Below are 27,752 nucleotides of genomic sequence, written 5' to 3'. Positions count from 1 at the left end.
AAAGGTCGACTCGATTCCGATCCCGTCCCCGGTGGAATTCAAACCACCATTCCTAAACTCGTCAAAAAATTCCATTTTTCTAACACACAACCCGACCCCGAACCCGAACCCACGTAAGACCACTTACAATCCCAGTCTTTTTGAGTGTCTTTAAAGGTTTTTTGAATCGCAACCCCCACCTTGTCATCATCACTGCAATCCTGTAAACAAAACGAGCTATCCATCGCGGTCTTCTTCTTAACCTTATCTTTCGTCTTGACCCCACCTTTAATACCAATTTTCTTTGCCCCGGCTTTACGAAATTTGCTCGCATGAACATGCCAACCCCGACAAAAACCTTCACAAGCCGTATCCGTACAAATACAAAACTTTCTCCCCGCGCTATTACCCGTAGGTAGCAACATCAGACAAATTATCCAAAAGAGCACTAGTAGACCCGTTACATGCACTTGGCTTCAAAACCTCTCCAATTCTCCTTTTTTTACTCTTAGGTTCAAATCCTACAACACCAAGCGCATTAGCGATCTCATCCAAATGAGTCGAATACGGAATATGATCCGACATGTCAGCACCACAAGACTCTTTACCCTTGCCTTCATCAAAACTACCGTCCACTAAATTCTTCAAGCCCACCAAGTCCACCTTAATCCTTTGCTCCACCTAAACAAGAGCCACAACCGAACCGAAGTCACCTACCTCTTGGTCCTTCATCCCAGCAGCAACACCATACCTATATACTTATACTAGTTTTATCAGCCCGTGCGTTGCACGGTTGTTGTATAAATTAATATTTGATAACGTTAATATTATCAAAAGTATAGTACAATTACGATTGAACAACCATTTACTACTAATAATATTTGTATCAAAAACATTAGTATTAAATATTAACACGTGTATTATGAGCTCGTCTGTTGAATGAAAGTTGTAAATATATGTTTTCACAACTACGATTGCTTCAACAACACTGTAATATTTTCATATCAAACATTTCATATTAAGTGACGTGCTATATCACATTTGTTAAAAAGCCGTGGTATGTTAAATAAAATAATATATTTTGTATTAATTTAAAATCAATCATTCTATAAATAAATTAAGTAGCAAACTAATAAGGAGTAATAAGTTTATTAAACGTATCTATTTTCATTAGTAAGTTTACAATAGTATCTAAAGGGTTGTAATTTCATGCATTCATTAATTTGCTTAAAATTCAAGGGACCAATGAGCGCGATATGTGGCGCAAAATTCACATATGATTGGAAAAAAAAAAAAATTCAAATTAATTTTATTTTTTTCGATATTTTTTTTCGAATTTTTTTTTTACAATAACATGTGATTCTGCATGTCAATCACATGTTATTGTAAACCAAATCACATGTGATTATGCATGTCAAATCCAACACATGTGATTTGTATAATTCAATCACATGTGATTGTGCAGGTAAATCATATGTGATTGTAAAAAAAAAAAAAAATTCGGGAATTTTTTTTTTTGAATTTAAAAAAAAATATATTTTTGAAAATAATAATTTTGAAATATTTTTTTCAATCACATGTGATTTTCATGCCACATGTCGCGCTCTCATTGGTCTCTTAGATATCAACTTAAAATATGGATTCAAATGAATATTGGTCTCAGCATCTATAATAACGACAATAATTTCTAAAATTTATGTATATTGGTTAACTGATAAGTGAGGATATCATATCGATAATATTCTAATAGATTAATTTTAAATTCATGTAATGTATGATGCAACGACGTATGCCAGATTGAATCTGATGGTGACATGTGATTGCATACAATCAGTGGCGAAAGTAGCAAGGGACAGAGAAGTCACCCGCTCCCGGTGAATTTGAAAATTTTAATGCAAAATTTTTGAATTTTTTTATTTGTTCACAGAAGATTTTTCTTTTGATTATAAGTCTTTATATTTCGCCACTCCATACAATATCCGAAAGTGAATATTAAAATTGTATTAAATTTTTTCAACACTTTATGCTTTATTTTCCCAAAATTTTATATTACTAAAATAAATACTACGCATTAAACATGCACGAAACATGTAAAGATGGTAAGGATTGAAATAAGACTTACTCGTTGATTGTTTTGATTTTTTTTTTTTTTTTTTTTTTTTTTTTTGAAAGGCCAGAAAATTATATTAAAAAATAGAGAAATACAATATAGGCATATGAGCTAATGCCTTGATACATCTGATCCCAGACAACAACTTAAAAAACAACAAATACAGGGAACAAACAAAACAAGACTAAAATGCAATGTGCTGTGCTTATCCATTATCATCGAAACTCCTCGGATTTAACAACCATTGCGCCCATACTAAAGAGAGCTTCTTCGACCAATTTGAGATCCACTCGTATGCCTTCGTTTGGATTTCATTTAGCATCATGGGTCCGTTACCTTTTTTCTTTTTGAAAATAGTAAGATTTCTATTTTTCCATAACACATATCCCGTGACCCATTCGACGGCTTGCCATAACTTAGAGAATCGGTTCGATCTAGAAGTGTGTGAATTACCAAGGAATATGTTGTCCAAGCCTGTAGTGGAATAATTAGTCGAATTCCACCAACGAAAAACCCTTGACCACACATCCTTAGCAAATGAACACTGCCACATAATGTGGTCCGTAGTCTCGATATCATTATTGCAAACCGGACAACGTACCGAATCTAAATTAACGCCACGTTTATCTAATTCCACAAGCACCGGTATCCTTCCCATTTTGGCACGCTAAATGAAGATTCCAAGTTTCTGTGGAACAAGATTGTTTCTCATAGCTTCCTTTGCCGATGACCATGTTGGAAGTATCTTGCTGTTGATAATTGAGGATAAAACCGAGATTTGGAACCGTCCATTTGAATTTAGTGCCCACTTCCAAGAATCAGTATCATGATCAACATATTTGAATTGGATTAATGTGTTTAGCAGTTCATCGAGTTCATTACAAGTTCTGCCACAAGGTAGTCTTGACCAATTCCATGAAGCACTCCATTCGTTCCCGCTTTTGATGAGCCGGTCCATTACAAGTACATCTTCATTTGTTTCGAGTCTGAAAAGTCTGCTAAATCTTTCGCAAAGTGCTTGATTGCCAAGCCATCGATCTTTCCAAAAACTTGTACAGTCCCCCTTACTGACGATCTTCACAAAAGAGTTGGAAAAACAGATGCCTAACTCGTCCATATGCCTTCCCATAAAGACTTTTTATTATTTTGACCCAATATGCGTTAGATTCATTGAGAAAACGCCACCACCATTTTCCAAGTAGGGATAAATTTTTTGCTTTGAGTGACCCAATTTCAACCCCCCTCCCTCATATGGTAATAGAATGTTATGCCATTTGACCCAAGAAATTTTCGAGTTATCGCCCGTCCCACCCCAAAAGAATTTTCGTCTCAAACCTTCTAGCAAGTTGAGGAAACTTGAAGGAGCACGGAATAGGGAGAAAGCATATAACGGAAGGCTACTTAGAACCGATTTGATTAGGGTAAGACTACCTTCGAATGATATCACTTTCGTTTTCCAATCCGCTAGTCTTGAGTGAAACTTTTCTCTGACTTTATCCCAATCACGTACGTTTCTCATTTTTTGACCAATGGGGACCCCGAGATAGGTGAAAGGAAAAGAACCGACAAGGCAACCTATGTATCTCGCCATTTCTTCTATTACTACATTATGCACCCCAATACCATATAGACACTCTTCGAGAAATTTACCTTTAGCCCCGAGAATATTTTGAAACATTTGAGCAACTTAAATAATTTACCGACATTTCGCTTGCTCCATTCCCCGAAAAAGATTGTATCATCGGCATATTGGAGATGCGATATTGTAACTCTATCCAACCCGATTTCTAGGCCCTTGAAAAGTTTTGTCTCTATTGCATGATTCGTGAGCCTATTGAGCCCCTCGACCGCCATTATGAATAAATATGGCGATAACGGATCCCCTTGGCGTACTCCTCATTGGAGTGTGAACTCTTTGGTTGGTGATCCGTTGACGAGAATCGAAATTGAGGCTGATTTTAAGCAAGAGGAAATCCATGAACGCCACTTTTTTCCAAAGCCCATAATATCTAGAATCTTAAACAGGTATTCCCAATTAAGGCTATCGAAAGCCTTTTCGAAATCAGTTTTGAAGATTAGACTTTTGTTCTTTTGAAGTTTCAAATCCTCTACCACCTCGTTTGCAACTAAAATACCATCAAGTATGTATCTTCCCTTTATGAACGCACTTTGCTCAGTACCAATGATTTTGTGAATAACTTTTTGAAGGCGATGGCTAGCATTTTTGATATGATCTTATAATAGCTTCCGATAAGGCTGATAGGTCGGTAATCCCTGAGATTCGTCGGATCTTTCTTTTTAGGCAATAGTGTGAAAAATGACGCATTACAACCCTTTGAAATATTACCGTGCCTCCAGAACCAATCGACTGCATTCATCAGATCATCTTTCAACATCCAATAAAATTTTCTGAAAAAACTCATGTTGAAACCGTCAGGGCCCGGTGCCTTGGAGGGGTCGCAATTTTTTATGACAGCCCTTACCTCAGACTCGAGAAATGAGGCTTCGAGCATTATGAGATCATCTGCGCTGATTTTGTTGAATGGTAATGAAACAAGGCTGCTATAGTCTGGTGCATAAGTGGACATGTGTTCGAAAATTTTCTTGTAATAGTTAAAAATTTCGTTTTTAATTTCACTCGGACTTTCCTCCCAACTATCATTTATATGTAAACCTCTTATGTTCGAACCGGTATTGTTCCTTCGGATAGTAGAGTGAAAAAACGATGTATTGTCATCACCTTCCGCCGCCCACTTTATTCTCGCCTTTTATTTTAACATACCCGATTTTTCTTTCTCTTTTTGGAGCCATTTATATCTTGCGTTTAGCCATTCCGATCGTTCGAAATCTGATAGAACTGTAGCACTTTTCCACTCTTCAATTTCTTTATCGATGGACCCATACCTCTGTTTGCTCCATTCGCGTAATGCTTCTTTTACATTTTTCAGTTTATTCAGAAACACACAATCAGGTCTTGAATCGATCACAGCTTTGTTCCATGCCTCTACAATTACATTATCGAACTCCTTGCATTCGAGCCATATGTCAAAAATTTTGAATGGTTTCGGACCAAAATCGACATCTTAATCCCGAAGGATTAACGGACAGTGATCTGAGGCTCTTCTATCTAGGCTGATAACCGAAACATCGCCCCATGATTGCAAAAATTCATCAGTTACCAGGAAACGATCGAGTTTACTAAATTTCTTTCCATCATTACTGATTCTCGTGAAGCGTTTTCCTATTAATGAGACTTCGATGAGATGGCATTTTTCTATGAAATCATTAAAGAGATTTGCCTTTCGTTCTATGAAGACACTGTTTTGGCGTTCTTCTTCGCATCTTACCTCGTTAAAGTCCCCACCGATCACCCATTCCGCATCTTTGTAATTCATCAGATGTTCAAGGTCATCCCAAAATTTTTTCCTTAAACTATCTTTATGAGGCCCGTATACATTGACGATGATTGATTCTTTTGTTTTCCCTTTCCAGATGCCTTTGATAGCAAGAAAATGGTCTTTTTCTATAGCTTCGTTTACTACAAAAATTGGTGGATCCCAAATCATTAACATACCCCCTGACTTACCAACTTTCGGTTTTTGAATGTATTGAAAATTTGAAGAGCCCCAGATTAATTCCACCCATTTGTTGTCTACAACGTTGCATTTACTTTCCTTAATAGCCACTATGTCCGGTAATTCATTTAAACGCATTTTCCTAAACCACCCTATCTTACTTTCCTTGTTCTCATCTCCACCGAAACCACGAATGTTTATAGACATTATCTTCATGAAAAGATGCATGTGCGAAATTGGAACAGTAGATTTGGTCATTGGGGATTGTCATCCCAGTGAAGACCAAGCCTTTTTCCATAATCATGTAACCCTATACTAGCAGATGAGTTGTGGGAAGAATTTTTTGAATTTTTACCTTCTTTGATCGACACTGAAGTGGATGATAACTTACTTGATTTAGGCATCTGTCTGGCTAATTTCTTGAGATGTAGTATTCTTGAAGATGCCTTCCAGTTGCCTATTGTACTCCAGGCTTGATTTCTTTGGGATCTGCCTTTTGATTTGTTGCGGAGATTAGGTTTAGACGAAGTCTTTGGGTTGTTATTCTACCCACTGTTGTGCAGGTGTTGTTTTTTCAAGGATTTGGGAAGGTCAGTGGAGGCATGAGATGGGTTTTTTGGACCATTTTCGTTAATGGGTTTGGGAGATGATGTAATTGGGTTAAGTGTTGGGTTTGAGGCCGGGTGAGAGTTACTTGGTGAATTGGGTTGAAGAGGGTGTTGTGCGCTATTTTTTAGAGTAGGTGTAGTCTGGTTGGGCATGGATAGCTGTTGTGAGTCAAGGTTGTCGAACATGTTTATTACTCTAATTGGGCTCGCTGGGGTGGTTTGTTGATTTGGGTTCAATGGAGTGTTTTGTTATGTAACAACCCGACTTCAATTCACCAAAAACGTGTACCAATTTTTTTTTTCTGGTGCAGCACATCTGGACGGCGTCCAGATATCTGGACGGCGTCCAGCAATGAAGGGTGGGACGGTGTCCAGCAGATCTGGACGGCGTCCAATTGGCCTTCCAGCTGCTGTCCCCGGGTCTAACTTACACGAGCGGAAATCCCGCTTCCCAACACTTTTAAACGAAAACCTTTTCACAACATATCACAATATAATAAACTAAGAGGTTTTCATCATCAAAACAAGTTTTACATCACCGGGCCCACATCGGCCCGAATTACGCGTTTCGTTCAAAAATACAAGTTTCGACCGTACTAGTTTAATTTCTAAACGACACTAGAGCATGGTGTTTGGGGTTAAACTACCCAAATCTTGGCCGAACTTCCAAAAGCTACCCAAAAGCATCCCCTATCAAAATAAGCGGGAGACCACTAATCCAACCGAATACCTTTTCCTTTGTCCTTGCAAGAGCCTAAAAAGGTAAACAACGAGAGGGTAAGCTAAAGCTTAGTGAGTGCAACAATTATACATATACATATATAACCTACTTACATGCATCACTTACACAATACCGTCCACGAGCTAGCAATTCGACAATCATGCAAAACATTATGCATATACCAGTAACCGAAATTCACAATGAGCTAGCAATACCAATAGCATATAGTTCATAATTAAAATATGCCGATACAAAATTCATACAACCATGGTTAACCAATCGAACAAGGGAACGGTACTTAAAAGACCGTCGGAGTTCATAACATCCATTAGTGTTACTTAAACACCGCGTAATCGCTAATCCCCCGGGTGATGTCTTGAACAACGCGACTCACTCACCCCCATGACAATGTGGCGTCTTGAACAACGCGACGAATCCACATGTCAATTAAAACAATGAGTGGTGCCTTGAACACCGCTACATCCACTCCCATGACAATGTGGTGCCTTGAACACCGTGGCATCCACATGTCAATCAACTAATGAGTAGTGTCTTAAACACCTCGACAATACTACTCGTTACTTAGAATGTGGTGTCTTGAACAACGCGACAATGCCACATTCATACAACACAAATAAATACATTATATACGGACACGCATAATTATCCCACTCACCTTAACGATTCGATGATGGTTTTATACTTCCGCAAACTTCAAAGCAAAGTACCTAATATAATAAATACTTCAATCAACACACAATCTAGTTGGACTAAATACCAACAATTCACTTATGTGCATTTAGTGACTTAAATGCATTAAATGCCCCCATTTCACCAAAACCGCCCCTTAAGGGTCAAGACCATCATTAATCGCTTAAAAGCTAGTGATTAAGGTCCAACAACACTAACTATTACACCATTAGGGTATTTCACACCCACATTTCCCAACTAGGTCAATCATTAGCCCTTTGACTAATTTAAAGTCAACATACCCATTTCGGGTCATCCACTAACCCAAATGACACCCACTAACATTAACTACAAGCGTGCTAGCGATTTACTAGGCCTTTAAGACCCATTTACATACTTTAACTTTTCAAAACCCTAGGTTAGTTATCTTTGAGTCTTCATGACCCAAACTTACCCAAAAACCCCCAAATCACTAACAAATGGGTTTTAATGTTCATCACTAGCCCAAACCCTAACCCTTAAACAATTTAAACTAAGGAAATCAAGTTTAGGACTTACCACCACAATCAAAACGTAGCTAGTGAGGAGATGAACAACTTTAATGCTCGGGCACTAACCCGAAACAAGCTTCTTCTTCCTTAGATGGAGCTTTCTCACTCTAAAACTTTCCTCTCTCTCTCTCTCTCTAAACTTGAAGTGGAAGGATGAGGTGGTTGATAATGGAGTGAATGAGGCTCCACCAACTGATCTAAGGCCTTAAATTCATTCCCATAGTGAATTTACCAAAATACCCACTTAAAATATCTAAAAACAAGGCAGCTGGCCTGCCAGCTAATTTGGACGGCGTCCAGATTTCTGGACGGCGTCCAGCCCTTCACAATGGGACGGCGTCCCACCAATTTGGACGGCGTCCCAAGCACCTGGAAAAACAGGATCTTACAACTCTCCCCCACTTGAACCGGATTGCGACCTCGCAATCCAAACCGCATGACAAGCAGGAAGATACACAAGAACAAACTCTTCGGGCTCCCAAGTAAACTCGGAACCTTTACTACGACGCCATTGAACTTTAAAAGTCCTAACCACTTTATTTCTCAATCTTTTGACCTTCTCGTCGAGTATAGCAATCGGCTCCTCAACATACTCCAATTTATTATTTAGCTCAATCTCGTCTAATGGTACCCATGATGAATCATCCACAAGACACTTATGGAGATGGGAAACATAGAATGTATTATGGATCCCCGCAAGTTCTTCGGGTAATTCCAAACGATACGAAACTTCGCCAACCCGAGCTAAAACTTTAAATGGGCCAATAAACCGAGGAGCTAACTTTCCCCGTTTTTGAAACCGAATAATACCTTTCCATGGCGAAACCTTAAGTATCACCATGTCACCTTCTTGGAATTTGATTATTCGCCTACGTTTGTCGGCATACGACTTTTGTCTATCTTGCGCCTTTTTCAAATGAGGCCGAATCATAACGATTTTGCTATTCGTTTCTAAAACCAAATCGGTACTCCAGATTTCCTTTTGTCCCACTTCACCCCAACAAATTGGAGTTCGGCATCTTCGCCCATAAAGCATCTCATACGGTGGCATCCCGATACTAGTATGATAACTATTATTGTACGAGAATTCCACCAAAGGCAAGTGCTCGTCCCAACTACCACCGAAATCAATAATACACGCCCGTAACATATCCTCTAATGTTTGATTCGTACGTTCGGTTTGACCGTCCGTTTGAGGATGATACGCCGTGCTCAATTTTAATTGTGTACCCATATCGTCATGAAACTTTTCCCAACTCAAGATCATGAGTTGAATATCTCGTCTCGTGTTCCTTTAATTGTCGTGAGACGTAAGCGATGACTTTACCTCTTTGCATTAGAACACACCCGAGCCCATTTAGCGAAGCATCACAATAAACCATCATGTCTTCCGCACCTTCCAGCAACACCAACACCGGAGCTTGACGCAACTTTTCTTTTAACAATTGAAAGGCAATTTCTTTCTCGTTCTCCCAAATAAACCTCGCGTTCTTCCTCGTCAATTTCGTCAACGAAGAAGCGATCTTAGAAAAGTCTTGGATAAACCGACGATAATAACCGACCAATCCGAGAAAACTTCGGATTTCCGTAGGCGTAGTCGGTCGTCTCCAACTCTTCACCGTCTCTATCTTCCCCGGATCTACTTGAATACCATCTTTGTTCACAATGTGACCAAGGAATTGAACTTCCCTTAGCCAAAATTCAGATTTGGAGAATTTAGCATACAACTTCTCCTTCCGCAACGTCTTTAACACACTCCGCAAATGATGTTCATGTTCCTTCATACTCTTCGAATAGACAAGTATGTCGTCAATGAACACAATTACCGACTTGTCCAACATAGGTTGGCACACTCGGTTCATAAAATCCATGAATGCCGCCAGTGCATTCGCAAGACCAAAAGGCATTACCACGAATTTAAAATGCCCATAACGCGTTCAAAAAGCCGTTTTCTCAAGGTCTTCCTCACGGACTCGCATTTGGTGATAGCCGGACCGTAGGTCGATTTTAGAGAAATACGTTGCACCTTGGAGTTGGTCAAACAAATCTTCAATCCAAGGCAATGGATAACGATTCTTGATCGTCACTTTGTTCAACTCCCGATAATCGATGCACATCCGCATACTACCATCCTTTTTCTTCACGAATAAAACCGGAGCGCCCCATGGCGAAGCACTCGGTCGAATGAAACCCTTCTCAAGCAACTCTTGGGTTTGATTTAACAACTCTTGCATTTCTGTTGGCGCTAAACGATAAGGAGTTTTAGCAATGGGGGTAGCTCCCGGAACCAACACAATGCGAAATTCAACTTGTCTTTCCTCTGGAACACCCGGTAACTCGTTCGGAAAAACGTATTTGAATTCACTAACCACCGAAATTTCAGGAATGGGTGGTGGCTCATCACGAGTATCAACAACATGGGCAAGAAAAGCCATGCCACCACTAACAAGAAAACGACGTGCCCGTGCAAAATTGCATATCGGCACAAGTCTTCTTCGTTTATCACCGTGAATAATTAACTCTCCCCCACTAGGGGTCTTCACACGAATAAATTTTTCATGGCATGCAATATCAGCTCTATTATGATCGAGCCAATCCATACCAACAACGATATCAAAATCACCCAAAGTCATCGGGATAAGATCAATCTTAAAGTTTTCGGCACCAAAAATGACATCACAATTTTTACACACATCAACCACTAGCACCGTCTTGCCGTCCGCTATTTCGACTTCTACCAGATGACTTAATTTAGCTAACGGTCTATTAAGTCTAGGCACAAATTTTGGAGACACAAACGACAAATTTGCACCGCTATCAAATAGAATCCTTGCCTGATTAGAGTTAATCATAAAAGTACCTGAGACAACTTCGTTGGATTGCTTGGCCTCATCATTGGTCATCAAGTAATTGCAACCCCTAGCCATACCCGCTGCCTTTTCAAGCCGCTTGACATTATCATTTCGCAACTCGGGACATTCCGGCCTCTTGTGCCCTTCTTTACCACAGTTATAACAAGTGACTTTGGTTGTAGAAGATGGGTTGGTGCAATCACGGGCCATATGCCCCTTTCGTCCACAATTGTGACAAGAATAACGGAATTCTCCGGGAACACTCTTCTTCACACTATTAGCACTTTTGGAACCCTTCTTACTCTTTTTGTTTGAAAAGTTCGAATGACTCGAACCTTCAATCTTTCTCTTGTCGAACGTAAAGCCACCTTTTCTCAACACAAGCGCCTCAAACCCTTTGGCCATATTGAACAATTCATCAAAGCTCTTCACTACATTCACACTTATCTTCTCTTGATAACTATCATTCAAGATTCGATAGAAATCTTCTTTCAACATTTTATCATTCCCAACATACTCCGGGCAAAATTGGGTCTTGGACAAAAACACGGATTTGAGAGTGTTCAAATCCATCGACCCTTGCCTCAAGGAATGCAACTCGTCCTTAAACCTAGTAAGATTGGCCGAAGTTCAGTACTCATCGAAAAACTCCGCCTTGAATTCATCCCACGTGAACTCCATACATTGTTCTTCGCCATAAACTTGGATTTTCGCGTCCCACCACAATTTAGCATCGCCCCTCAACATACTACACCTGTACCTTGTCTTCTTATCGAGAAGACATTCACAAGTACGGAAGGCCCCCTCCATATCAGAGATCCATCGGGCACTCTTAAGAGGGTCTCGTTCACCTTCAAAGGTGGGAGGTTGAGAATCCTTGAAGTTCTTATAGAAAAAGTCTCGTCTTCCCGCATTATCTTCGTGAAGAACGGCCTTAACTTGCTCCTTTACTACATTGACTAGTTGCTCGTCAATCGTATCAAGAAACATTTTCTTAACATCCTCGAGGAACTCCGCCTTTTGACGTTTAAATATGGCCTCAACTTTGGCCGTGAACTCAACGTCCTCACTTGTACTTCCGTCATTGGTGTCGTGTCCATTTCTCATCTTCATTCTATAAAACGGAAAAGATTAAATGGACTTAACACATATGTATATACATATACACCACACTACCCCATCTTGCTCAACAATAGTCGTACATCGCTTGTTTGACACGATTTGAACCCGTAACAATGGTAGCTAATCATTGTTACGCTAGAACGTCGCATTAACTTGCTAGTACAACGTCTATCTCGCTTGACGGTTACTAACACAACACAAAAAATTAGCGCAAGGTTAGTTCACATAAGCCTAAACACTAATCAACACCCGGTCCAACCCGTCTCCTACAAGTCCTGCATTTAAACGCATACACATTAAAGTCTAAGTATAGGCACCTATCTCAAGTCGCCTAAATCCCTTAGACCATGCTCTGATACCACTTGTAACAACCCGACTTCAATTCACCAAAAACGTGTACCAAATTTTTTTTTCTGGTGCAGCACATCTGGACGGCATCCAGATATCTGGACGGTGTCCAGCAATGAAGGGTGGGATGGCGTCCAGCAGATCTGGACGGCGTCCAATTGGCCTTCCAACTGCTGTCCCCGGGTCCAACTTACACGAGCGGAAATCCCGCTTCCTGACACTTTTAAACGAAAACCTTTTCACAACATATCACAATATAATAAACTAAGAGGTTTTCATCATCAAAACAAGTTTTACATCACCGGGCCTGTAGTGACCCAAACTTTTCCATGTTTATATATATTAAATGAAATTGATATTTATATGATTAAGTGTTTCCAACATGTTAAGCAATCAAACTTGTTAAGACTTTATTAATTGAAGTAGGTTTTATATAGACAATTGACCACCCAAGTTGACTGGTGATTCACGAACATTAAAACTTGTAAAATTTATATGATATCATATATATGGATATATATATATATATATATATATATATATATATATATATATATATATATATATATATATATATATATATATATATATATATATATATATATATATAGTTAACATGGTATTATGATAAGTAAACATATCATTAAGTATATTAACAATGAACTACATATGTAAAAACAAGACTACTAACTTAATGATTTCGAAACGAGGCATATATGTAACGATTATCGTTGTAACGACATTTAATTGTATATATATCATATTAAGATATATTAATACATCATAATATCATGTTAATGTAATAATTTAACATCTCATTTGATATAATAAATAATGGGTTAACAACACTTAACAAGATCGTTAACCTAAAGGTTTCAAAACAACACTTACATGTAACGACTAACGATGACTTAACGACTCAGTTAAAATGTATATACATGTAGTGTTTTAATATGTATTCATACACTTTTGAAAGACTTCAATACACTTATCAAAATACTTCTACTTAACAAAAATGCTTACAATTACATCCTCGTTCAGTTTCAACAACAATTCTACTCGTATGCACCCGTATTCGTACTCGTACAATACGTAACTTTTAGATGTATGTACTATTGGTATATACACTCCAATGATCAGCTCTTAGTAGCCTATGTGAGTCATCTAACACATGTGGGAACCATCATTTGGCAACTAGCATGAAATATCTCATAAAATTACAAAAATATTAGTAATCATTCATGACTTATTTACATGAAAATAAAATTACATATCTTTTATATCTAATCCATATACCAACGACCAAAAACACCTACAAACACTTTAATTCTTCAATTTTCTTTATCTAATTGATCTCTCTCAAGTTCCATCTTCAAGTTCTAAGTGTTCTTCATAAATTCTACAAGTTCTAGTTTCATAAAATCAAGAATACTTCCAAGTTTACTGGCTCACTTCCAATCTTGTAAAGTGATCATCCAACCTCAAGAAATCCTTGTTGTTTATAGTAATATATCATTCTAAATCAAGGTAATACTCATATATAAACTTTGATTCAATTCCTATAACTATAACTATCTTAATTCGAGTGATAATCTTACTTGAACTTGTTTTCATGTCATGATTCTACTTCAAGAACTTTCAAGCCATCCAATATCCTCTGAAGCTAGATCATTTCTTGTCACTTCCAGTAGGTTTACCTACTAAACTTGAGGTAGTAATGATGTTCATAACATCATTCGATTCATACATATAAAACTACCTTATTCGAAGGTTTAAACTTGAAATCACTAGAACATAGTTTAGTTAATTCTACACTTGTTCGCAAACAAAAGTTAATCCTTCTAACTTGACTTTTAAAATCAAATAGGCACATATTCTATATCTATATGATATGCTAACTTAATGATTTAAAACCTGAAAACACGAAAAACACCGTGAAACTGGATATACGCCGTCGTAGTAACATCGCGGGATGTTTTGGGTTAGTTAATTAAAAACTATGATAAACTTTGATTTAAAATTTGTTCTTTTGAAAAAATGATTTTTATTATGAACATGAAACTATATCCAAAAATCATGGTTAAACTCTAAGTGGAAGTATATTTTCCAAAATGGTCATCTAGACGTCGTTCTTTCGACTGAAATGAATACCTTTACAAAAACGACTTGTAACCTGTATTTCTGACTATAAACTTATAATTTTTCTGTATAGATTCATAAACTTAAGTTCAATATGAAACCATAGCATTTGGATTCACTCAAAACGGATTTAAAACGAAGAAGTTATGGGTAAAACAAGATTGGATATTTTTGCTTGTTGTAGCTACGTGAAAATTGGTAAAAAAATCTATATTAATCATATCCTAGCTAACTTGTATTGTATTATACATGTATTCTTATATATTATGTAATCTTGGGATACCATAGACACGTATGCAAATGTTTTGACATATCATATCGACCCATCTATATATATTATTTGGAACAACCATAGACACTCTATATGCAGTAATGTTAGAGTTAGCTATACAGGGTTGAGGTTGATTCCAAAAATATATATACTTTAAGTTGTGATCTAGCCTGAGATGTGTATACACTGGGTCATGGATTGGGTCAAGATAATATATATCAATTTATTTTCTGTATATCTAACAATGGACAACTAGTTGTAGGTTACTAACGAGGACAGCTGACTTAATAAACTTAAAACATTAAAACGTATTAAAAATGTTGTAAATATATTTTGAACATACTTTGATATATATGTACATATTTGTTATAGGTTCGTGAATCGACCAGTGGCCAAGTCTTACTTCCCGACGAAGTAAAAATATGTGAAAGTGAGTTATAGTCCCACTTTTAAAATCTAATATTTTGGGATGAGAATACATGCAAATTTATAAATGTTTTACGAAATAGACACAAGTAAATGAAACTACTTTATATGGGTGAATGATCGAAGCCGAATATGCCCCTTTTTAGCTTGGTAGCCTAAGAATTTGGGAACAGACCCCCAAATTGACGCGAATCCTAAAGATAGATCTATCGGGCCCAACAAGCTCCATTCTGGAATTTGGAATGCTTTAGTACTTCGAAATTATCATGTCCGATGGGTGTCCCGAAATGATGGGGATATTCTATATGCATCTTGTTAATGTCGGTTACCAGGTGTTCACCGTATGAATGATTTTTATCTCTATGTATGGGATGTATTGAAATATGAAATCTTGTGGTCTATTATTTCGATTGATAAATATATAGGTTAAACCTATAACTCACCAACATTTTTGTTGATGTTTAAAGCATGTTTATTCTCAGGTGATTATTAAGAGCTTCCGCTGTTGCATACTAAAATAAGGACAAGATTTGGAGTCCATGCTTGTATGATATTATGTAAAAACTGCATTCAAGAAACTTATTTTTGATGTAATATATTCTTATTGTAAACCATTATGTAATGGTCGTGTGTAAATGGTATATTTTAGATTATCATTATTTGATAATATATGTAATGCTTTTTAAACCTTTATCGATAAAATAAAGGTTATGGTTGTTTTAAAAATGAATGCAGTCTTTGAAAAACGTCTCATATAGAGGTCAAAACCTCGCGACGAAATCAATTAATATGGAACATTTATAATCAATATGAACGGAACATTTCAGTTGGTATCAGAGCGTTGGTCTTAGAGAACCAGAAATTTGCATTAGTGTGTCTTATCGAGTTTGTTAGGATACATTAGTGAGTCTGGACTTCGACCGTGTTTTCTTTAAAAACGATTGCTTAACATTTTTGTTGGAAACTATATATTATTAACATGTAAATATTAGGTGATATATTAACCTCTTAATGTGTTTGATATTGTGTGATAGATGTCTACCACTATTACAAATCCCATCGACTCACCTAATAATAATGAAGAGTCGAATATAATTTGGGAAGATTCACAAATTCTCGAAGAGGAACCGGAAGAAGAGGAACCGGAAGAGGAGGAATCAGAAGAGGAGGAACCAGAAGAGGAGGAACCGGAAGAAGAAGAGGTTCCAGAGGATGAAATTTTGATACCTACAGTAAATCGATTAAATAAAAGAAAATCATCAACCAATGGACCAAAGTTAAAAATGGTCAATGGTGTTTTTGCCGAGGAAGCAAAATATTGGGAAGATTACCAATTTTCCGATGAATCGGATCCCGATGAGGATTCCGATGATGTTATAGAAATTACCTCGACCCTATTTAATATGGAAAAAGAAAATAATAAGGTAAAAGGTATAAAAATAGAAAAGCCTGATTCCAACCCCGATGAACTTTATATGTATTGGCAACGTCCGTATTTCCTAAATTGTAACAATAACCCGGGAACCTCTAAACCACCAGGTTTTTCTAAACCATTGTGGAAAATGACGGCTCGTATTAGAGGAACATCATATATCCCTAGAAAATTAGGAAAACGAACTAAGTCCGAAGAAGAAGAAACCAGTGATTCAGATTAGAGGGTTGTAATCATGTTGTGTATTATATGTATTGTAGTATGCTTGTACTTTTATGTTCTATGTAAAAATTGCTTGTATTGTTTGTTAATTATCTTTTACGAATCTAATCCTTGTCTATTTTACAGTATAAAAACACAAAATGGACGTTAAGGATAGACAACCAAAAATTTTAGAAGACCTACCAGGAGATATGATTGATGAAATCTTGTCTAGAGTCGGGCAGAATTCATCAGCACAATTAGTTACGGCAAAATTAGTTTTTCAAACGTTTGAAAGACATTCCAGGCATGCCTTAGTATATAAAAGGATTTCCTTTGAAAGATGGGGTATATCACATCGGGGAGACTTTAAGTTACGCCAAATTTTCTTTAAGGCATTTAGTACGGGAAACCCAGATGCAATTTTACGCTACGGGTTACGAACCTATTTTGACTCAACATATCCCAACATAGGACTCCGTTCTTTAGAAAGAGCTTCTAACATGCAACATAAAGAAGCATGTTATGCTTACGGGTTAGTGATGTTCGCTTCTTACCAAAGTGAGAAAAAGAACATCGGATTGCAACTTTTAAATAAAACCTTCCCACAAGTGACGGATTCAGTAGTTGGGGTGAGAAACAAGGTTTTTAGATTATTATGGGGCTGTTAGACATTACGAAACCCTCGTCCTTTTGATTACATTACAACATGCTGCCTAGCCAATGGTCATAACGGTTATTTTCCACAAGACCAAGGATGGGAAGTCGTCTTAGTAAAACCAGAATGCATGACTTGTTTCTGGACTTATGAATTACGTGTCTTTATTTCCTTTGCTGAACAACTTGCGTATTAACTAGATTTTTCTTCAAAACTGTCCTGTATCAGAGTGTACTATATTTCATGTTATATGTAGTATAGCAAAGTTGTAAGTTTGAAGAATAGTTGTATGTGATATATTATTATAATCAGTTTTTCATATGGAATTGTAGTAGTTGAATTGTATATTAGCTACTAAGTATGAACTTAATGGGTAGGTAGTACCCAAATTTAAACTTATAAAACGCTAATATGAAGAAAAAGCTTTTATAAATGAGTTCATATTATGCTACGAAATACTATTGACTACTCTTAATATTCTGTATGATTAACTCGATTCAGTTGGCTATTTTGAAGGAAATGGCACCGGCGACTCGTCAGAATTTGAACATGAGGGAGGAAGACTTCCGTGTTTTCCTTACAGCAAACATAGCCGCAGTACAGGCTGCGATGCAAAATAACAATAACTCTGGATCTAGCAGTGGAACTAATTCCACAAGAAATCGTGTCGGATGCTCCTACAAAGAATTCACTGCCTGCAAACCTTTGGAATTTGATGGAACCGAAGGACCAATTGGATTGAAACGGTGGACCGAGAAAGTCGAATCGGTATTTGCCATAAGTAAGTGTACTGAAGAGGACAAAGTTAAGTACACTACGCATACCTTCACAGGTACTGCGTTAACGTGGTGGAACACCTATCTTGAACTGGTAGGACAAAATGTTGCTTACTACTGTGGTCGGCATTCAAGCAATTGATGAACGAGCAGTACCGTCCTAGAAACGAAGTCAATAAACTCAAGGTAGAACTTAGGGAGTTACGAACACAAGGGTTTGACATTACCACATATGAATGACGATTCACAGAGTTATGCCTATTGTGTTCGGGTGCGTTCAAAGATGAAGAAGAGAAGATCGACGCGTTAGTAAAAGGGTTACCAGTAAGGATTCAAGAAGATGTGAGTTCACACGAGCCCGCTTCCATACAAAAGGCAAGTCGAATGGCTCATAAACTCATAAATCAGATTGAGGGAAGAATTAAAGAGCAAGCGACCGAAGAAGCAAACACGAAACAACTCAAGAGGAAGTGGGAGGGAAACGGTGACAAGAGTCACCAGAACAACAACAACAACAATTACAACCACAATCGCAACAACTATCCCAACAACCGCAACAACAATCGCAACAATAACCGTAATCCTAATAATAGCTACAACAAACATCCCAACAACAACAACAACTACAACAACCGTTCCAACAACAATAACAATCTCAACAACAACCTCAATAACAACAACGGCAACAAAAACCAAAAATGCCAAAGGTGTGAAGAGTACCACCAGAATGGGTTCTGCACGACATTTTGCACCAAGTGTAAAAGAATTAGCCATGGTGCGAAAAAGTGTGAGGTCTACGGATCAAAGTTTAACAGAACTAAAGGAATAAATAGTGGCGAAACAAGTAATGCCGCATTTGTTTGTTATGGATGTGGAAAAATGGGCCACATTAGAAGTAATTGCCCGAATCAGGGGAATACTAATGGGCAGGGCCGCGGAAGAGTTTTCAATATTAATACGGCAGAAGCGTAGGAAGACCCAGAACTTGTTACGGGTATGTTTCTTATTGATAATAAATCTGCTTATGTTTTATTTGATTCGGGTGCGGATAGAAGCTATATGAGTAGAGATTTTTGTGCTAAATTAAGTTGCCCATTGACGCCTTTGGATAGTAAATTTTTACTCGAATTAGCAAACGGTAAATTAATTTCAGCAGATAATATATGTCGGGATAGAGAAATTAAACTGGGGAGTGAAACGTTTAAAATTGATTTAATACCAGTCGAGTTAGGGAGTTTTGATGTAATAATTGGTATGGACTGGTTGAAAAAGGTGAGAGCAGAGGTCGTTTGTTACAAAAATGCGATTCGCATTGTGCGTGAAAAAGGAAAACCTTTAATGGTGTACGAAGAAAAGAACAACGCAAAATTAAATCTTATTAGTAGTTTGAAGGCGCAGAAACTAATAAGAAAAGGTTGTTACGTCATTCTAGCACACATCAAGGAAGTTAAACCTGAAGAAAAGAACATCAATGATGTTCCCGTCGCAAAAGAATTTCCCGATGTATTTCCGAAAGAATTACCGGGATTACCCCCACATCGATCCGTTGAATTTCAAATAGATTTTGTACCAGGATCTGCACCAATAGCTTATGCTCCATACAGACTCGCACCTAGCTAAATGAAAGAATTACAAAGTCAATTACAGGAACTTTTAGAGCGTGGTTTCATTCGACCAAGTACATCACCATGGGGAGCTCCTGTTCTGTTTGTCAAGAAGAAATATGGTACATTCAGGTTGTGTATCGCCTACCGAAAGCTGAACAAACTGACCATCAAGAACTGTTACCCATTATCGAGAATCGACGATTTATTTGATCAACTACAAGGCTCGTCGGTTTATTCGAAGATTGATTTACGTTCTGGGTATCACCAAATGCGGGTGAAGGAGGATGACATTCCGAAGACTGCTTTTAGGATGCGTTACCGTCATTACGAGTTTATGGTTATGCCGTTTGGATTGACTAACACACCAGCGGTGTTCATGGACCTCATGAACCGAGTGTGTGGGCCATATCTTGACAAGTTTGTCATTGTCTTCATCGATGACATACTTATTTACTCGAAGAATGATCAAGAGCACGAAGAACATTTGAGAAAAGTGCTAGAGTTGCTAAGAAAATAAAAACTGTACGCTAAGTTTTCAAAGTGTGCATTTTGGTTAGAAGAAGTTCAATTCCTCGGTCATATAGTGAATAAAGAAGGTATTCAGGTGGATCCAGTAAAGATTGAAACCGTTGAAAAGTGGGAAACCCCGAAAACTCCGAAACACATACGCCAATTTTTAGGACTAGCTGGTTACTACAGAAGGTTCATCCAAGATTTTTCCAAAATAGCAAAACCCTTGACTGCATTAACGCATAAAGGAAAGAAATTTGAATGGAAGGATGAACAAGAAAAAACGTTTCAATTGTTGAAGAAAAAGTTAACTACGGCACCTATATTGTCATTACCTGAAGGGAATGATGATTTTGTGATATATTGTGACACCTCAAAGCAAGGTCTCGGTTGTGTATTAATGCAACGAACGAAGGTAATTGCTTATGCGTCTAGATAATTGAAGATTCACGAGCAGAATTATACGACGCATGATTTGGAATTAGGCGCGGTTGTTTTTGCATTAAAGACTTGGAGGCACTACTTATATGGGGTCAAAAGTATTATATATACTGACCACAAAAGTCTTCAACACATATTTAATCAGAAACAACTGAACATGAGGCAGCGTAGGTGGATTGAATTGCTGAATGATTACGACTTTGAGATTCGTTACCACCCAGAAAAGGCAAATGTGGTAGCCGACGCCTTGAGCAGAAAGGACAGAGAACCTATTCGAGTAAAAGCTATGAATATAATGATTCACACTAACCTTACTACTCAAATAAAGGAGGCGCAACAAGGAATTTTAAAAGAGGGAAATTTAAAGGATGAAATACCCAAAGGATTGGAGAAGCATCTTAATATTCAAGAAGACGGAACCTGGTATAGGGCTGAAAGGATTTGGGTACCAAAATTTGGAGATATGAGAGAAATGGTACTTAGAGAAGCTCATAAGATACTCAATACATCCTGGAACGGGGAAGATGTACAAAGATTTCAAGAAACATTTTTGGTGGCCAGGTATGAAAGCTGATGTTGTTAAATACGTAGGGGAATGTTTGACATGTTATAAGGTCAAAGCTGAGCATCAGAAACCATCAGGTCTACTTCAACAACCCGAAATCCCGGAATGGAAATGAGAAAACATTACCATGGATTTCATCACTAAATTGCCAAGGACTGCAAGTGGTTTTGATAATATTTGGGTAATAGTTGATCGTCTCACCAAATCAGCACACTTTGAAGGAAGTCGTCTCCAGACATGGAATACCAATCTCTATTATCTCTAATAGGGATGGCAGATTTATTTCAAGATCCTGGCAGACATTACAGCAAGCATTAGGAACTCGTCTAGACATGAGTACTGCCTATCATCCACAAACTGATGGGCAGAGCGAAAGGACGATACAAGCATTTGAAGACATGCTACGAGCATGTGTTACTGATTTCGGAAACAGTTGGGATCGATACCTACCATTAGCAGACTTTTCTTACAACAACAGCTACCATTCAAGCATTGAGATGGCGCCATTTGAAGCACTTTATGGTAGAAAGTGCAGGTCTCCGATTTGTTGGAGTGAAGTGGGGGATAGACAGATTACGGGTCCGGAGATAATACAAGAAACTACCGAGAAGATCATCCAAATTCAATAACGGTTGAAAACCGCCCAAAGTCGACAAAAGAGCTACGCTGACATTAAAAGAAAAGATATAGAATTTGAAATTGGAGAAATGGTAATGCTTAAAGTTGCACCTTGGAAAGGCGTTGTTCGATTTGGTAAACGAGAGAAATTAAATCCAAGGTATATTGGACCATTCAAGGTTATTGATCGTGTCGGACCAGTAGCTTACCGACTTGAGTTACCTCAACAACTCGTGGCTGTACATAACACTTTCCACGTCTCGAATTTGAAGAAATGTTTTGCTAAAGAAGATCTCACTATTTCGTTAGATGAAATCCAAATCAACGAAAAACTTCAATTCATCGAAGAACCCGTCGAAATAATGGATCGTGAGGTTAAAATACTTAAGAAAAACAAGATACCAATTGTTAAGGTTCGATGGAATACTCGTAGAGGACCCGAGTTCACCTGGGAACGAGAAGATCAGATGAAAAAGAAATACCCGCACTTATTTCCAGAAGATACGTCAACACCTCCAACTGCTTTAAATTTCAGGACGAAATTTATTTAACGGGTAGGTACTGTAGTGACCCTAACTTTTCCATGTTTATATATATTAAATGAAATTGATATTTATATGATTAAGTGTTTCCAACATGTTAAGCAATCAAACTTGTTAAGACTTGATTAATTGAATTAGGTTTTATATAGACAATTGACCACCCAAGTTGACCGATGATTCACGAACGTTAAAACTTGTAAAAACTATATGATGTCATATATATGGATATACATATAGTTAACATGGTATTATGATAAGTAAACATATCATTAAGTATATTAACAATGAACTACATATGTAAAAACAAGACTACTAATTTAATGATTTCGAAACGAGGCATATATGTAACGATTATCGTTGTAATGACATTTAATTGTATATATATATATATATCATATTAAGATATATTAATACATCATAATATCATGTTAATGTAATAATTTAACATCTCATTTGATATAATAAACAATGGGTTAACAACACTTAACAAGATCGTTAACCTAAAGGTTTCAAAACAACACTTACATGTAACGACTAACGATGACTTAACGACTCAGTTAAAATGTATATACATGTAGTGTTTTAATATGTATTCATACACTTTTGAAAGACTTCAAGACACTTATCAAAATACTTCTACTTAACAAAAATGCTTACAATTACATCCTCGTTCAGTTTCAACAATAATTCTACTCGTATGCACCTGTATTCGTACTTGTACAATACACAACTTTTAGATGTATGTACTATTGGTATATACACTCCAATTATCAGCTCTTAGAAGCCCATGTGAGTCACCTAACACATGTGGGAACCATCATTTGGCAACTAGCATGAAATATCTCATAAAATTACAAAAAATATTAGTAATCATTCATGACTTATGTACATGTAAACAAAATTACACATCCTTTATATCTAATCCATATACCAACGATCAAAAACACCTACAAACACTTTCATTCTTCAATTTTCTTCATCTAATTGATCTCTCTCGTTCTATCTTCAAGTTCTAAGTGTTCTTCATAAATGCAGTAAGTTCTAGTTTCATAAAATCAAGAATACTTTCAAGTTTGCTAGCTTACTTCCAATCTTGTAAAGTGATCATCCAACCTCAAGAAATCTTTCTTATTTATAGTAAGATATCTTTCTAATACAAGGTAATACTCATATTCAAACTTTGATTCAATTTCTATAACTATAACAATCTTATTTCGAGTGAAAATCTTACTTGAACTTGTTTTCGTGTCATGATTCTGCATCAAGAACTTTCAAGCCATCCAAGGATCCTTTGAAGCTAGATCTACTTTATTCAATTCATATATATAAAACTACCTTATTCGAAGGTTTAAACTTGAAATCACTAGAACATAGTTTAGTTAATTCTAAACTTGTTCGCAAACAAAAGTTAATCCTTCTAACTTGACTTTTAAATTCAACTAGGCACATGTTCTATATCTATATGATATGCTAACTTAATGATTTAAAACCTGAAAACACGAAAAACACCGTGAAACTGGATATACGTCGTCGTAGTAACATCGCGGGCTGTTTTGGGTTAGTTAATTAAAAACTATGATAAACTTTGATTTAAAAGTTGTTCTTCTGAGAAAATGATTTTTCTTATGAACATGAAACTATATCCAAAAATCATGGTTAAACTCAAAGTGAAAGTATGTTTTCCAAAATGGTCATCTAGACGTCGTTCTTTCGACTGAAATGACTACCTTTAAAAAAATGACTTGTAACCTGTATTTCCGACTATAAACTTATACTTTTTCTGTATAGATTCATAAACTTAAGTTCAATATGAAACCATAGCAATTGGATTCACTCAAAACGGATTTAAAACGAAGAAGTTATGGGTAAAACAAGATTGGATATTTTTGCTTGTTGTAGCTACGTGAAAATTGGTAACAAATCTATATTAATCATATCCTAGCTAACTTGTATTGTATTATATATGTATTCTAATATATTATGTAATCTTGGGATACCATAGACACGTATGCAAATGTTTTGACATATCATATCAACCCATCTATATATATTATTTGGAACAACCATAGACACTCTATATGCAGTAATGTTGGAGCTAGCTATACATGATTGAGGTTGATTCCAAAAATATATATACTTTGAGTTGTGATCTAGCCTGAGATGTGTATACACTGGGTCGTGGATTGGGTCAAGATAATATATATCAATTTATTTTTTGTTCATCTAACTATGGACAACTAGTTGTAGGTTACTAACGAGGACAGCTGACTTAATAAACTTAAAACATTAAAACGTATTAAAAATGTTGTAAATATATTTTGAACATACTTTGATATATATGTACATATTTGTTATAGGTTCGTGAATCGACCTGTGGCCAAGTCTTACTTCCCAACGAAGTAAAAATCTGTGAAAGTGAGTTATAGTCCCACTTTTAAAATCTAATATTTTGGGATGAGAATACATGCAAATTTATAAATGTTTTACGAAATAGACACAAGTAAATGAAACTATTTTATATGGGTGAATGATCGAATCCGAATATGCCCCTTTTTAGCTTGGTAGCCTAAGAATTTGGGAACAGACCCCCAAATTGACGCGAATCCTAAAGATAGATCTATCGGGCCCAACAAGCCCCAATCTGGAATTTGAAATGCTTTAGTACTTCGAAATTATCATGTCCGATGGGTGTCCTGGAATGATGGGGATATTCTATATGCATCTTGTTAATGTTGGTTACCAGGTGTTCACCGTATGAATGATTTTTATCTCTATGTATGGGATGTATTGAAATATGAAATCTTGTGGTCTATTATTTCGATTGATAAATATATAGGTTAAACCTATAACTCACCAACATTTTTGTTGAAGTTTAAAGCATGTTTATTCTCAGGTGATTATTAAGAGCTTCCGCTGTTGCATACTAAAATAAGGACAAGATTTGACAAATCGGTCACCTTTGTGAACCGAAAGTCACGATGCTAAGATTAAGGGAAACTTTAAGTTATGTAACCGATTAGTATCCAATTTATCACCAAAATAAAAGGCAATGTTAGTTGAATTTTTGAAAGTTACGGAGGAAATCAACAAATGGATTGAAGCAAAAGTCAGAAATATACAAGTTGTTGATGATCCAATTGAAAATAACGTTAATCACAATTTCAGCACCACATCTAACTAAGTGTGGGGAGATTCGAATCCTTTTAGGGTAATATGTATTTCTGTTAGAGTCAAATATTCTGTTTTCGTGTAGTTCTCGAGAATGGAATCCGTATGGTCTTTCCCTAGCAGACCCTAAAGAACTAGTCTTCTCCCCCCATTCTGAATTTTTATTTTTTTAGGTTTTACGAGATGAAGAATTCCTTTGATCTGAACCATGGTCTAATGCTACACGCTTTGATCACTAAACGTAATAATGACACACTCCCGAGTGACCTGGTATCAGTAATAAGAGCCAAATTGGACGGAGTAAGAAAAGAACTCAGAAACGATCATAATAAGTTACCTTTTGGTAAAGGAAAATCAAAATCAGCAGCGAAAAGAAGAGCACGACACCTTGAAAGATGTCACAAATGCGGAAAATGGTCACACGAAGGAAAATGCTCGACGAATCAGACATATTCCAATACCGAGTTCGTTACTTTATGCAGAGAAGGACCGTTCATATGTTTCGAAGAAAAATCGTTGAATACTCGAGGTTATGCCTATGTAGCTATGGAAAACCAATTAGTCCGACTATCTTATGAGTGGGCTAAAGCAGGTCACTGAGAATTCTATCTCACAGGTAAGTATGTACAGTTTTTATTTTTATTTTATTGATTTTAACCTTTTGATAATAAACGCTAAATCGTTCGCTATAAAGTATTAAATTGGTATTCAATAAAATTAGGTTCTGCAACCGAAATTATTGATATCATACAAAATTTTTTTACATCACTACGAAATTTACCGTTTATTCTTAAGGTATAAATATCTTTAATCAATCAACCCAAAATATTTCAAAAATTCGTCAGGAGTAAAACTAGGTAATATAGCCGAAATTACTTTACCGAAAAGAGGGGCGTATATTTTTGATAATATTTGATCGGTTAAAGTGGGATAAAAGACCAAAAAGATTTTTAATTTTTAATTTTTACCATGTTTTTAAAATTAATATATAAATATTAAATTAATATTGTAAACTTTTTAAAATCAATATACACTCTTAAAATCGCCTTTTTTTCACCAAAATCAACCAAATTTCGTCCTACAATCCGCTATAATCATGCATAGGTTCGAATTTTTCAACAAAAAGGTAAAAATTATTCCCCTAAACTCTTAAATTTCTTAATTTTTGTGATATTTACAAATATTTTACCTAATTTGATTTTGTTAATTTCTAGTGTAATTAGTGTTAAATTATTAGTATATTATGCATGTAAACCCTAGATTGATGCTATTTAACATGATTTGAAGCCAAAAACTTCAAAATTTTTAGAAATCAAGGGTTTGTGTTCTTGAGCAATTTGGGGTTTTTTGATATAAACAGGTTATGGCTGATTTTTGTCATGAATTATTGCTAAATTAAGTAGTGTAACATGTTTAGGTAGCTAAATGATCCAAACTTTGATCCTAAACATGATTTTTAAGAATTAAAGTGGACTTTTTAGGTCAAAAATTCATGAACTTGATTAATTTGATATAATTGCCATTTGAGACTTGTTTAATTGCTAGTAATGACTATTTTGACATGTTATTTGAGTTAAATGCTTACGAACTTTGTATACATTTTCATATATGCTTATTTGAAAAAGCGTAGAATTGTAAAAATTGTGAAAATGTGTATAAGTTTAATTTTGATTGAACATGTTATTGTAATTGTTTCAAGTTGTTATCTTGCTAACACTAATGCATATTTGGATGCACAAATTTCGTGTTTAATGTGTTTTGCAGAAATATACTGAAACTGGAGGTGCATATTCATCATCTAGACAACCACAACCGGAACCTGAGCCAGAATTGCAATATGAA

At 36.4% G+C, this 27,752-nt stretch overlaps 1 protein-coding gene across 1 annotated transcript; it reads right to left on the bottom strand.

The window, feature by feature from the left end:
- Positions 1-4,857: 4,857 nt before the first annotated feature.
- Positions 4,858-5,922, bottom strand: LOC139900300 (uncharacterized). The gene is made up of 2 exons (XM_071883086.1): positions 5,230-5,922; positions 4,858-5,115 (listed from the first exon to the last, which is right to left on the bottom strand). The coding sequence occupies exons 1-2, from the start codon at positions 5,920-5,922 to the stop codon at positions 4,858-4,860; spliced, it is 951 nt and encodes a 316-aa protein (XP_071739187.1).
- Between the last annotated feature and the right edge of the window lie 21,830 nt (positions 5,923-27,752).

This window comes from Rutidosis leptorrhynchoides, chromosome 3 (genome assembly GCF_046630445.1).
Source record: "Rutidosis leptorrhynchoides isolate AG116_Rl617_1_P2 chromosome 3, CSIRO_AGI_Rlap_v1, whole genome shotgun sequence".
Lineage (NCBI taxonomy): Eukaryota > Viridiplantae > Streptophyta > Magnoliopsida > Asterales > Asteraceae > Rutidosis > Rutidosis leptorrhynchoides.
This window is presented reverse-complemented; position numbering and strand designations above follow the sequence as displayed.